The 12,914-nt window shown below is 40.4% G+C and overlaps 2 protein-coding genes across 5 annotated transcripts in view; one reads left to right on the top strand and one right to left on the bottom strand.

Annotated features, from left to right (window-relative positions):
• The first annotated feature begins 390 nt into the window (after positions 1–390).
• hspa13 (heat shock protein 70 family, member 13) lies at positions 391–8,758 on the top strand. Its single transcript, XM_084064920.1, has 5 exons — positions 391–514; positions 2,040–2,380; positions 3,499–3,712; positions 4,591–4,758; positions 5,387–8,758. The coding sequence occupies exons 1-5, from the start codon at positions 490–492 to the stop codon at positions 5,965–5,967; spliced, it is 1,329 nt and encodes a 442-aa protein (XP_083921046.1). The 5' UTR covers positions 391–489; the 3' UTR covers positions 5,968–8,758.
• A 1,816-nt stretch (positions 8,759–10,574) lies between these two features.
• Positions 10,575–12,914, bottom strand: part of gdpd5b (glycerophosphodiester phosphodiesterase domain containing 5b) — a 119,324-nt gene continuing 116,984 nt past the window's right edge. For 3 of the 4 annotated variants that reach the window (XM_084065560.1, XM_084065559.1, XM_084065562.1), the window contains exon 17: positions 10,575–12,215. In XM_084065560.1, the coding sequence (XP_083921686.1) occupies positions 12,188–12,215 (28 nt within the window). In that variant the 3' untranslated portion in view covers positions 10,575–12,187. The remainder of the gene's footprint in view (positions 12,216–12,914) is intronic. The other variant, XM_084065561.1, reaches the window with a different exon arrangement.

The raw sequence follows: 12,914 nt of genomic DNA, 5'->3' as shown, positions 1-12,914 counted from the left end.
ACTGTAAATAATAATAATAATAATAATGTGAATAGATTGTTTAAAATATCAAAAGTCCCTGTAGGTTCATTAATTTTCACTCTATTCTCTACTTGTAATGCTTTAAATCCTAGTGGTGGTATATACCCAGCCATAAAGTATAGTCTATATTTGCCTTCATAAATATGCCGATATGCAAATAGCAGAAACGAAAAAATCATCTCTATTTTGTATGCGCGTCAGAAGAACGTCGGTACTTGGTAGCGCTTTTTGGGAAATGTAGTGTTTATTCACTGGATTGCGTGTCAACCAAACCACGGTGACGTCTCTATTGAACTACATTACCCAGAAACCCCCGGTTCGCGAGACAACGTTGACGTGTAGCTCGTTGATATATCCTGAGAAGTGAACCAACCAGACAGTGCATCGTATATAGATCCTCATACAGAGCTGATAAAAGAACACGTTTCTTTTACAAGGTTGGACGTTTTGACCACATTGTACAGGATCATGTCCGGAGAAGTGTCTATGATCGGTAAGTAATAAGATGATAAATCACTCTTCAAAGTAGCCGGGGTGCAGTCAGTTATAAATATGAACTAAAGCTATAATGGCTAACGGTACAATACATACTGTAGGATAACTTTGATGCACCTGTACCTGTGTGTATGTGGTCCTGATGGAAGACAGATGACTGATGACACATGACACATGACACATGACACATGACAATTATGTCCGTCTAATGTCCTTAAAGCTTTGTTTCTTCCTTAGATGTGTTTAGCTCCTCCAAAAGGGAGCTAGCAGCAGCTCTCTCGGCGTTGCTTGTTACCATATGGACCAGTGGTTCTCAACCTGTTGGTCGGGATCCCCAGGGGGGTCCCCACATGATTTTGTTGGGGGGTCCCCAGATGACATTGACAATTTAAGACCTTTTTAATACCCAAAAAAAATAGTAATCAACAAACTATGCTATAAAAACTGGTCAAACATTGGCCGAAATGTCAAATGATATAAGAAAGACGCAAAAAATGTGAAAAAACAACCTATCTACAAGCTCACAGCGAGGCGTTGTGAGATTGTAGATCTGCTATTTTCACAATATTATCTGTGGAACTGAGTCAAACAAATGAATGCCTACAATTCCAAGTGATTGTCAGGGTGGGGGCTGGGGGGTCCCCACTTCAAATATGATTATTTTGGGGGGTTGCGGCCTGATAAAGGTTGAGAACCACTGCTATAGATGGTAAAGCATTGGTTCTCAAAGTGCAGTCCGGGGACCCCCAGGGGTCCTTGGGGTGGTTCCAGGGGTCCCCAGCAAAAGTAGTTAACCCCTGGCCCCTGTCTAAGTCCTAACCTAACCTACCCCCCTACCCCCCCCCCCCTCTCTCCTTCTCCTTTTGTACATATTTCTCACTCTTCATACCAGTAACCTGTAAACTGATTGTATGACATTCTATAGTAGTTGTGTATATCTGTCTGTCTCTTATATGTCATCATGATTTGTGTGCATGGGGAACTCATTTGAAACAAGCTCAGTGCTTTTATGAGTCTTCCAGTTTAGTAGACCTTGTATTGTGAATTTGTACTTCCATGTACTGTTGTTCTCATGTCTTACTAAATAAAGTACATCAATCAATCAATCAAACCACTTTATCCATTTATCAGTCGGTTATTCAAAAATAGCAGATCTACAAGCTCACAGCGCGTCACTTTGTGCCGCGCTGCGACCTTGTAGATCTACTATTTTTTAAACATTTTTGAAAAATCTTTTGAACATTTTGCATTTGCAACACAAATCTTCTCTTCTGGGGGTCCCTGGCTTTCAGATGGGGGTCCGTGGACAAATGTATATCGATTTGGGGGTCCTTGACATGAAAAAGGTTGAAAACCACTGCCGTAAAGCTTGTTACCTGCCGGGTCTGCCGAGCTGGACAAACGTTACATTGGTGTCAGAAGTGGGATGAAACGTGCAAAACGTTAACAACATTACACAACACAACACGGATCAAAGAAATCCATCATTTAATTCCCCCTCTCTTGTTTTCCCACGCCACTAGGTTCGGTCATCCTGGCCTTGTTCCTGGCTGGATACCTGGGCCAGCAGTACCTGCCTCCTCCGACACCCAAAGTGATCGGCCTGGACCTGGGCACCACGTTCTGCTCTGTGGGCGTGTTCCACCCGGGCAGCGGGGAGGTGGAGGTGATAGGAGACGCAGAGGGCAGGAAGAGCATCCCCAGCACCGTCTCCTTCACCGTCAGCGAGGTGCTGGCCGGCCACGAGGCCCAGGACCTGGCGGACAGCAACCATCAGAACACCATCTACGATGCCAAGAGGTTCATCGGGAAGATATTTGAACCCGAGGTTCTCGAGGAGGAGAGTGCCCGGTACCCGTTCAAGGTACGGTAGGAGGTCATCTTGGATAGTGCTGATAAGATTTACATAACTAAACCTATGCATATGGCTGTCTATTAATATGACAAGCCACTTAAAGGGATAGTTCAGCCCAAAAAAAACTTCGATTAGTCGATCTTGAAGACTTGAATTCATGGATACTTTTTTGTTTTTGTCTCATTGCTAAGCCAATAATTTACTGCCAGTGATCTTGCAATGAATGAATTTACCATATCAAACATCGCCGAAACCAATACACAGATGATTCATATAAGTGCTGTGTACCAACTAAGGCATGTGCTGTGTACCAACTAAGGCAGACCAACTTGAAACTCGGCGTGCGCGCATCGGCGAGGACTCGAGGGAGTGCGGTGCCCGGTGTCGAATCGTTCGGATAGGCCATTCCCCCAGTCTCTCTCTCTCGATGTGGGGAGTTGGTCAGATCAGCGGATTTCCCAAAAATATCGAATGAACGGCAAATCCCCTTGTATGGAGAACATCAATATTATGTCATAGATTGGCCTAGACTCCATATGTGGGCATGCTAGACATGAAACTCCATATTTGGGCATAAAAGGGACACAGACAAATCTCCATATAGAGTGGCAACCCAGGGGTAGTAGAGGTGAGATTCACAATAAAAACAAGGGGGAGAGAGAGAAACCAGGTGAGCCACAAGATAATGAGGACATCAAGTTCACTCCAACAGCATTGCATATAGTTCAGAATTATGAAAACTCACTTGCACTGACGTCCTACCGCCTGTGACAGAAGATGTGTTGCCTGTTAGCTCTCTGGCTCCAACTGACTGACCAGCCGTGTGGGAGCTGGTGAATTAAGTACTCAGCTGGCTGATTGTCGGATGGGCTTCAGGTGTGACCACAGCCAGCTACCTATTGGCTGCAAAATCTGGACAGGATAGTGTAGACAAATCCACAGACGCGCTGCCTGTAGCTGCCTGTAGGCGGCCATTGCTGCGGTGTTGTGGTGCGGAGCGTTGACACCGCAGCTAGTTGTATTAACACTGATAAACTCACCAATACTGCACCTCTAATGGACAGCTTAGGTTATCCTATTTCTCTCATCACATCTCTCTACCTTTTGTTTTTCTTTCTCTCTCTCAGGTGATAAACAACAATGGCAGTGCTGAGTTTGTGATCTCCACCAACAGTACCTTCACGGTGAGCCCAGAGTTCATTGGCTCCAGGCTGTTGTTGAGAATGAAGAAGATGGCAGAGAGACAGCTGGGTGTGCCCATCCAGAGGGCAGTCATCTCAGTGCCAGCAGAGTTTGATGAGAGACAGAGGAACTACACTATCAGGGCTGCCAATCTGGCTGGTCAGTAGTCCATGTTAATAATGGAGATTGTTAAAGGGATAGTTCACCCCAAAAAAACGTTTTTTTTTTCTATCGATTAGTCCCCCCATGAAGTCTTGAATTCATGGGTATTTTTTGTGTTTTTGTCCCATTCCTAAGTCAATAATTTTATGACCAGCGGACCGGTAGGCAGCGGTTACGGTAGGAGATACAAAGGAGACTCTTTCTGTGTCCTACCGGAACCGCTGCCGGTCATCAAATTATTGGTTTAGGAATGCGGGGAATGTTCTTCTGGTTTTTATATTAAAGTGTGCATACTGATGAAGAGCAGAAGACAAGACAAGCACAAAATGTACCAAATAAGGTGTTAAAATGATTAGTGACGCTGAACATAAATCACGATTCTGGATTCTTTTCAATTCATGGTGCAGACTTAGTAGTACCCGCTGCCTTGAACCCATTTAGACCAGGAAAGTATCTGTGTCATTTTAGATTTCTTTGGCTATTCAAAAATAGCCGATATATAAGGTCATGAGCTTGTAGATCTGCTATTTTTGAAAAATCTTGAAAATGTGTGCAAATCTTTGAATATATATTTTTTAAAGCGAACATTTGTAAAATATTTTGTTCCAGGGACCTCCAGAAGCAAAGACTTGAGTTAAACATGTTTGAATACACAAACATATGTATTCAAAGATTTGCTTAATGTTCAAGATTTTTCAAAAGTAGCAGATCTACAAGCTTGTAGATCTGCCATTTTTGAATAGCCAAAAGTATAAAATAATCGTTATAGTTAAAAAAAATCTAAAATGACACAGTATGCGTTCCCGGTCTTAATGGGTTAATAAGCTAATACTAATGTATTGCTTTGATGAAAATTGTTTCTCACCCACCACCAGGCTTGGAGATCTTACGCGTTATCAATGAGCCCACGGCTGCTGCAATGGCCTATGGCCTCCACAAGGTGGACGTGTTCAACGTGCTGGTGGTAGACCTGGGAGGAGGAACTCTGGACGTTTCTCTGCTCAACAAACAGGGAGGCATGTTCCTCACCAGGGCCATGGCAGGTGGGTCTGCTCACTTTTTTCAAGGAGTTTATGGGGTGAAAAACAGTAGGATTGACGTGTTGTGAATGGAGCCGCACCTTCCTTTTCATGGCCCAATTTGAAGGCTCACAAATCCTTCCCATTCTTGGCTGAGGTTAATTGCTTTGTGTGGTTAGCATTCTGGTTGAAATTCTGTCTATTCATGATTTAACAGGATAGCTTGTAACCTCTGTTTTAAGTTTAAAGGGATAGTTCACCCAAAACATTTTTTTAAATATCGATTAGTCACCCCATGGAGACCTTTTCCTGACACATTCCTAAGCCAATAATTTGATGACCGGCAGCGGTTCCGGTAGGAGACACAAAGACACATCTGTGTCTCCTACCGGAACCGCTGCCTACCGGTCCGCTGGTCATCACAGGGTTTCCTGCAGGAAAAAAACTTAAGCCCGGTGCTAGGCCAGGGGAGAGTCATGCCATCCTAAAAATATCCATGAATTCAAGTCTACATGGGGTGACTAATCTATAGAAAAAAAGTAATAAAATAAATACATTTGGGGGTGAAACTATCCCTTTAATTTCTAAGTTTGACCTATTATTTAAGATAACTGACTAATCACAACTCGATTGGCTTGTGTTTGTCCTACAGGTAACAACAAGCTGGGTGGCCAAGACTTCAGCCAAAGGTTACTTCAGTACGCCATGGAGCGAGTTCGACAAGAATTCGGCGTTGCGCCCGTTCTCAAAGAGGATATCCATCGCCTCCGGCAGACCGTGGAAGCGGCTAAACTCAACCTTACCCTCAAAACAAGCGTCAACATCCGGGTGCCCCTACACCTGTACCCCGCTGAGAGCAGTGGAGCGCCCCAAGGGTCCGTTCCGGAGACGACGGTCTTTCAAACGGAAATCACTCGCGATCTGTTTGAGGAGCTCAACAAAGACCTCTTCCAAAAGATCCTGGCCCCTATCGAGACCGTCTTAACGGAGGGCCGCTTGGAGAAGGAGGAGGTGGATGAGATCGTCCTGGTCGGCGGGTCAACGAGGATCCCGCGGATCAGGAGGCTCATCAGCGAGTACTTTGGGAAGGAGCCCAACACGTCCGTAGACCCCGACCTGGCTGTGGTCACAGGGGTGGCCATCCAGGCTGGCATTATGGGAGGCTCCTGGCCTTTGCAAGTCAGTGCCATAGAAATCCCCAATAGGCACCTGCGCAAGACAAACTTGAATTGATATCCAGCTTGGTGCGATGGATACCATCAGAGACTTGACATACATCTCAATGACTTGACTGCACCTTGCTTCTCTAACATGAGCTTAGTTTAAAGGGATAGTTCACCCCCCAAATTATTTTTTCTCTCTATCGATTACACATCCCATGGAGACTTGAATTCGTGGAGATTTTTTTGTTTTTGTCGCATTCCTAAGCGAATAATTTGATGACCGGCGGCGGCTCCGGTAGGAGACACAAAGTGTAAACTTTATTATGGGCTTAGGAATGCGACAAAAACAAAAACATCTCCATGAATTCAAGGCTTCATGGGGTGTGTAATCAATAGAAAATAAGTACTTTTTTTGGGTGAACTATCCCTTTAAGGTTAACGAAATATGCAACTAGTGCAAGTCAGGATGAGACTCATATTTTTTAACACACTGGAGTCATCCACTCCAGTTATCACCAGACATCCACTGGAGACAGGCTTGGCATACTGTTTTGCTAACTGTCAAATCTCATTTCTTAGATTTAGTCATTGACTAAAGTCGGAAGCGATACAAAAAACATTATTTCTGTTGCGATCCCGATGGAGAGTACATTTTTATTTTATTTTTATTGACCAATAATGGTTTGAAAAGCGCAAGATTATATCCAAAAGTGGGCAGTGTGCCCAATTTTGGTTTACGTTTTGTGAGGTGACAGATTCATTGTGGCAGCATATAAATTCCGCATAAACGTTTCACTGTAATAATGGATTATTATAAAGAAGAGAAGCCACACAAAAAGAAAATACCTAATGCCATCATCATGTGTTACGATTCCATTCAACTGAATGATGGTGTTCAATTCAGGGAACAACCGTTATTATTCTTTTTTTTTTTTGTGAAGGACTGTGACCCGCTTGTACATGTTCAGCTATTTATTTATTTATTTATTTGTGTGTGTGTACGTGCCTTACTGTATGTCTGTGTTCTGTTTTTAACATCTACCAGAGGTTGACACACAATGTGCTTGTGCCTTTTCAGAGTGCTGCTATATTGTTTTAAAGTATATTCTACTATTAGTGAACTGTTGGTGGCAAGTGTTTTCAACACTGGTCTGAAGAAGGTTCGAGTATGTGGGCCTTATTTTCACCAGTGCCTTATCCATTTATTTGCCATTTTTTAACTAATTGTAAAAACATTTTTAAATAGTTCAAATAGCCAATCTACAAGCTCACAACGTGTCGATGTAGATCGGCTAGTTGAACTATTTGAAAATATTTTTTAAAATAGTGAAAAATGGCAAAGACGTTTAGGGATAATGGGTAAAGCCACACTAAACTATGGTTGCCCGCTGTTAAACTGCAGAGCGCATAAACGCACGGTGTGCGCGACACGCGCAAGACCATCAAACCATGCCATTCCCATTGGAAAAGCAATAGGTAGAACAAAAGTGTGGTGTGGTCCTAAGGCACCGGCAAAAATAGGGCTTTGCTTCCAAGGTGCACCTCAGCATAGGTGATTAGTTATATTGTAAGTGATTTGGATGAAAGAGGATCTTCTTAGCCAATACATTGAAAAGGGAAATAAACACCAGAAGTGCAATGTTAAATATTCACATCTTAGGTATTGTGATTTACGTAACGAATTACATAAAGTCAACCATCAACATCTAGTTATTTCTGTGCTCACAGTGCATATACTGTAAATGTAACAATTACAATATTTAAAGAAATGAAGGCATATGAGTTTTTAACTACTGTTAAACTCTACAAAGAAACTCATCCCACTTTAAGGTAGTGAAGATCCTCAAAGCATGCACAGAGCACAATGCTCACCTCATTACTAATCTACATTAGTTTGTGCTGATATCTCAGCTTGTAATGCAGCAGCTTGCCTGTTTGCACTTTGAAGACCTTGTGATTTGTTAAAATAACATTCTTGTGCAATAATGTAATGTTTCTTTTTCCATCAGTTATAACTTATTTCCATTTTAAGGTGTGCAAAGTCAAATCCTCTGTGTAAAATTGGACTCAAATGGACCAGAAAAGTTGAACTGAGTGTAAAGATTGAGGCAGTTCCATACTGTTGAATGAACACAGTAATGATTGTACTGTGTGCTTTTGATAAGTTGGCTAAACCAGTGGCAGTTTTTTTTTGGCAGTGCCAAAAAGGACCAAAGAATTTACTTAGCGGTGCCTGGTGGTGAATGTTGTGGAGAAAATAATGTCATGTCAAGGTCCTTTGGCACATGGTATATTAAGCAGTGGTGGAAAAAGTGCTCAAATTGCTTACTCAAGTAAAAGTATCATTACTGCAATGTAGAAATACTCTGTTACAAGTAAAAGTCCAGAATTCAAAATGTACTTGAGTAAAAGTGCAAAAGTATTGGCATCAAAATACACTTAAAGTACAGCAAGTAAAAGTGCTAGCTATGCAGAATGTCCCGTCTAAAATGTCTAAAAGGCTTTTGAAAATATCCAACGTTCCACTCTGTGAAAGTGTAATCAGTTGCCTACTATTCCTGCAAGTAAGTCCTTTTGTTTGTTGCTGTGCATATTTCAAGTTCAAATCCAACCACACACAAATGTAAATGTTAGGCTATGCTATGCTGTATGCCTTGAATACTGCAGTAATTGTGCACCAATCCCATTGGAAATGGGGAAATAAGGCATTTGTCTTAAGCTGGCCTATGTGAAATTAGGATCTATTTTTATAGTGCAGGTTTCACTTACTGTCATTAAACCAGTCTTGCGACTTTACAATGATAAGGAAGTTGAAATGCTTAATACTTGCTTTCAAGATATTAAAATGTCATTCCTCATTCCATTTGTTTGTCTTAGTATGATACTGTACATCTGTTCAAGCACATAGTCAGGTTTGTGTCATTAGGCCTTTATGGTCTGAAAATAGGTCAGTTTCATCGATTGTCAAGCCTTTACTCTAGTGCTGAGGTTTTCTGTGCCAGGTGCCCTCCTATTGAGGTCATAACATTCCTGTGACCATGCAGTGTACATACCACAATGACTGTGGATGCACTGGGTACACATTGTACCAAGTGCACGAGCAAAGCACCCTCCAGAAGACGGGTCGATAATAACTGTTTGTCACATTTGCTTGCGTGTTAACCCTTTAAGACCAGGAACACATCCGTGTCATTTCAGATTTCTTTGGCTATTAAAAAATAGCAGATCTACAAGCTCATAGCGCGTCAATGAGCTTGTAGATTTGTTTTTTTTTGTGAAAATGTGTGCAAATCTTTGAATATATGTTTTTAAGCTAACATTTGTAACTCAAATCTTTGCTTCTAGGGGTTCTACAAATGTCTTCTAAATCCTGACGTATGTTGCTATAATCAGTGGTTCTCAAACATTTTCATGTCAAGGACCCCCAAAATGATATGTATTTGGCCGCGGACCCCCCCATCTCAAAATATGTTGTTCCAGGGACCCCCCAGAAGCAAAGAGTTAAAAATTCTTAAAAACATATATAAAGGTTTGCACACACTTTCATGATTTTTTTAAAAATAGCAGAAATCTAAAGTGACACAGATGCTTTCCTGGATTGAATGGGTTAATCAAATGTCATTGGCTGTAGGAGTCATGTTTTTCTTCTTTTTTAAATGAAAGAATATCACAGAAGTCCCAATGCTAATGTAGGACAAGTGGACTTACAACACTATAGTGTTTTCTAAATAGGATGGATGGAATGATGGATGGCTGGTCGGTTGGGTGGATGGATAGGTGGATGGATGAAGAGATGGAGGAGGAGGGGAGGAGCAGGACCAGAAAAGTGGTGTCGGGTAACGAGGGATGGAATGGGACAACGGAACGAAGGACGAGGACGAGGAGCCACCAGCGCCCGCTGGAGAGGAGGAGAATGGAGAGATGGTAGGATGAACAGGAGGCGGAGGATGTGTGCGTCACATACACAGGATGGAGGAGATGAGGCAGGCTTCCTACTGGGGGTGACCAAGTGGACTTAAAACACTATAGCAGCATTACTGAGACATGCTGTACATCAAGTCAAGGTCATTCCTTATTCTTCAGTGCAGTTGTAGGAAAAGGGAAAACATTGATACATATCTCTTTGAAAGCATGGTGTTGGTGGTAAGACTTTCATATCCCCATATGGCTCTCCCTAGCATTGGTAACCTATGGAAAAATGAGGCTGGTGGTAGTTTCTCAGAGACAATCAATAACTTACTTCATGGTCAGTAGGGAAGACTTCTAAGATCTTTGTAGATCTGCTATTTTATTTCATGACATTTTTTGAATATATACTTTTTTAAAGCGAAACTTGTAACTGAAATCTTTGCTTCTGGGGGATTCTACAACTTACCCCATCTCAAAATATGTTGTTCCAGGGACCCCCCAGATGCAAAGATTTGAGTTACAAATGTTCGCATTAAAAATATATATATATTCAAAGATTTGCACAAATCTTCACGATTTTTCAAAAATAGCAGATCTACAAGCTCATAGTGCGGCTCTTGGTGCCACGCTGCGAGCTTGTATATCGGCTAGTTTTGAATAGCCAAATAAATCTAAAAATCACATTTTCTTTCCCGCTCTGGGTTAAGAGAATGCTTCAATAGTTATTAATAGGTTATATGCCTCTAAAGTCAAAAACAAAACATCAGATTTATCAGAAGAATCTTTAATGTTTCATTCTGAGGCACAATAATACCTAAATAAAGTATATGAACACAAAAGGCAATCCATTCCATCACCCTGTGCAGCCCATTGTAGTACACGTAGCTTCCCTTCAACAGCTTATAGCCTTATTTTCACATTAAAAGCTCCCAGCATCATCATCAGTCTATTAGCATTCATTTACACTGTCAATCAACAAGATGCATTTTGTCTCTCAACACAATACTAAAGTTCAGTAATAATTCAGAAGTTGTAAAGCAAAGGTACTGAAAGAACTCGACTTCTGTAATGTCAAGACTATTGCTTATATTATTATGCATCGTGGTCACATTATTCAAATGTAGTTCATAGCTGGCTCTCAATATTCTTGCACATTATATTACCTTTTATGTACAGTAACACACTCAACTTAAAACAACAACCCTATCAGGGTACGCACAATACACTGTACACATCCTTAAAAAAAAAAATGAACCAAAGGACATACATTTTCATGGTAGTTTGAGGTTTCGCCCCCGGAGCACAGCTCACAATCACTCGATATGATCACTTTAACTTACATGCAGAGATTGAAAAGAATAGGAGGGAGCTGAATTAATTTAATGTATATTAAAAAATAATTATCTTACATCTTGGAAATGTTTCACTCAGAAGAAGGCAGAGCCTCTGTAAACAGCTTGTTTGTAGTTTTTTTTTTTTTAAGTTTTTTTTTTTTACATTTAAATATAAATATTAAAGTAGTATTAACCACAGCACACTGGAGTGCCAGCGGAAGGCAGGAGCAATATCAGGTACACGTGTCCATGCCAAAACCCTAGTATTTATCTTTTTTTCATTACAGTTTCCATCTGCTGATAAGAGTGTCAATTACAGTGCTTGAAAATAAAGTGACCGCTTTCGGAAAACAAGCTTTAAAAAAAAAAAAAAAAAAAAAAAAAGCCTAGCAAGCAGAATGAGGCTTCTAGCAGGTAACTTGAAATCCTGAACATTTAGATAAGGGAAAGGAGACCACAGATTTGGCTAATCATTTTCATGAATAAAAAGTGCTTGTAGTCCCACATGTTATCTATCTATCTATGTGTATATCTATATCTATATATATATATATATATCTATATACATATATATATCTATATATATATATATATATATATATATATATATATATATCTATATATCTATATATCTATATATCTATATCTATATCTATATCTATATCTATATATATATATATCTGCATATGCATATGCATATACATATATATTTATAGACAACAAGCAAAAAAGGTATTTACAGAATATACAAAAAAAAAAGAGCAATTGGGCGGTAACAATACAGCAACCTCTTGATCATAAGCAGTGAGAGAAGAAGTAGAAGAGAACACACTTCACACTATATGGATGAAAAGGGTGACAAAAACAAAAAATAAAGCATCTGAACATAATGCGACCCCTTTTCAACTTAAATCTTTTACATTTCCAGCATGCTGCTCCGAGAGTCTTACAGTAGATTCACACAGGGTTTAGTTGAGTTGGTCAGGTGGTCAGTGGCTGACGGCCTGGTTGGTGTAGTAGTCAAAGCCATTCTCTGTGTACTGCTCCTCAGGGCTGCCCAAACCATTGCTCACCTCTTGAGGGCGCCACAGGACAAGGAAGAAAAAAGAAAAAAGTCACTGTGATATGTTATGTGGCATTGCTCTCTTATTAAGTATGTATAAAAGCAACATAACCCATGCCACTCTTGGAAAAAAAAACGTTTATCACTGCATTTCAAACCACACCAGCATACTGTACATGAAATGTCCTGTTACCCCTTTTCCTGTAAGACTCTTTCAAGTATATGAGTAATGGAAAAAACAACAACAACAACAACACTGAGACCAACGACTTTCAAAAGACTTCAGGTTCATGAATGAATGAATTACATTAGTAGTTCAGGTAATTACAGTACAGGCTGGATAGAACAGATTGATAGAAAGACATAGAAAGATTGGACAAAAAACTAAAAGCAGTAGTGGAAAAAGTACTCAAATTATTTACTTCAGTACTTCAGTGTTACAAGTTAAACTCCAGTATTCATAATTGATTTTAGTAAAAGTACAGAAGTATTGTCATAAAAATAGATCTTCTACTTTCAAATAGCCTATGTATAAAATAGGGCTAAAGTGGTCAATGTATGTTTCATAATATCATATCTGAAAAGTAACTAGTAACGAAAGTTTTTAAATCATTCTTGTGGAGTAAAAGTACAATATTTGCCTCAGAGATGTAGTGGAGTAGAAGTAAAAGTATCGGACATCGGAAATACTCGAGTAAAGTACAAAGACCT

Source organism: Gymnoscopelus microlampas, assembly GCF_963454915.1.
Source record: "Gymnoscopelus microlampas genome assembly, chromosome: 8".
In the NCBI taxonomy this organism is placed as follows: domain Eukaryota; kingdom Metazoa; phylum Chordata; class Actinopteri; order Myctophiformes; family Myctophidae; genus Gymnoscopelus; species Gymnoscopelus microlampas.
The sequence above is the reverse complement of the archived record's forward strand: the minus strand, read 5'-3'. Positions and strand labels throughout refer to the sequence as shown.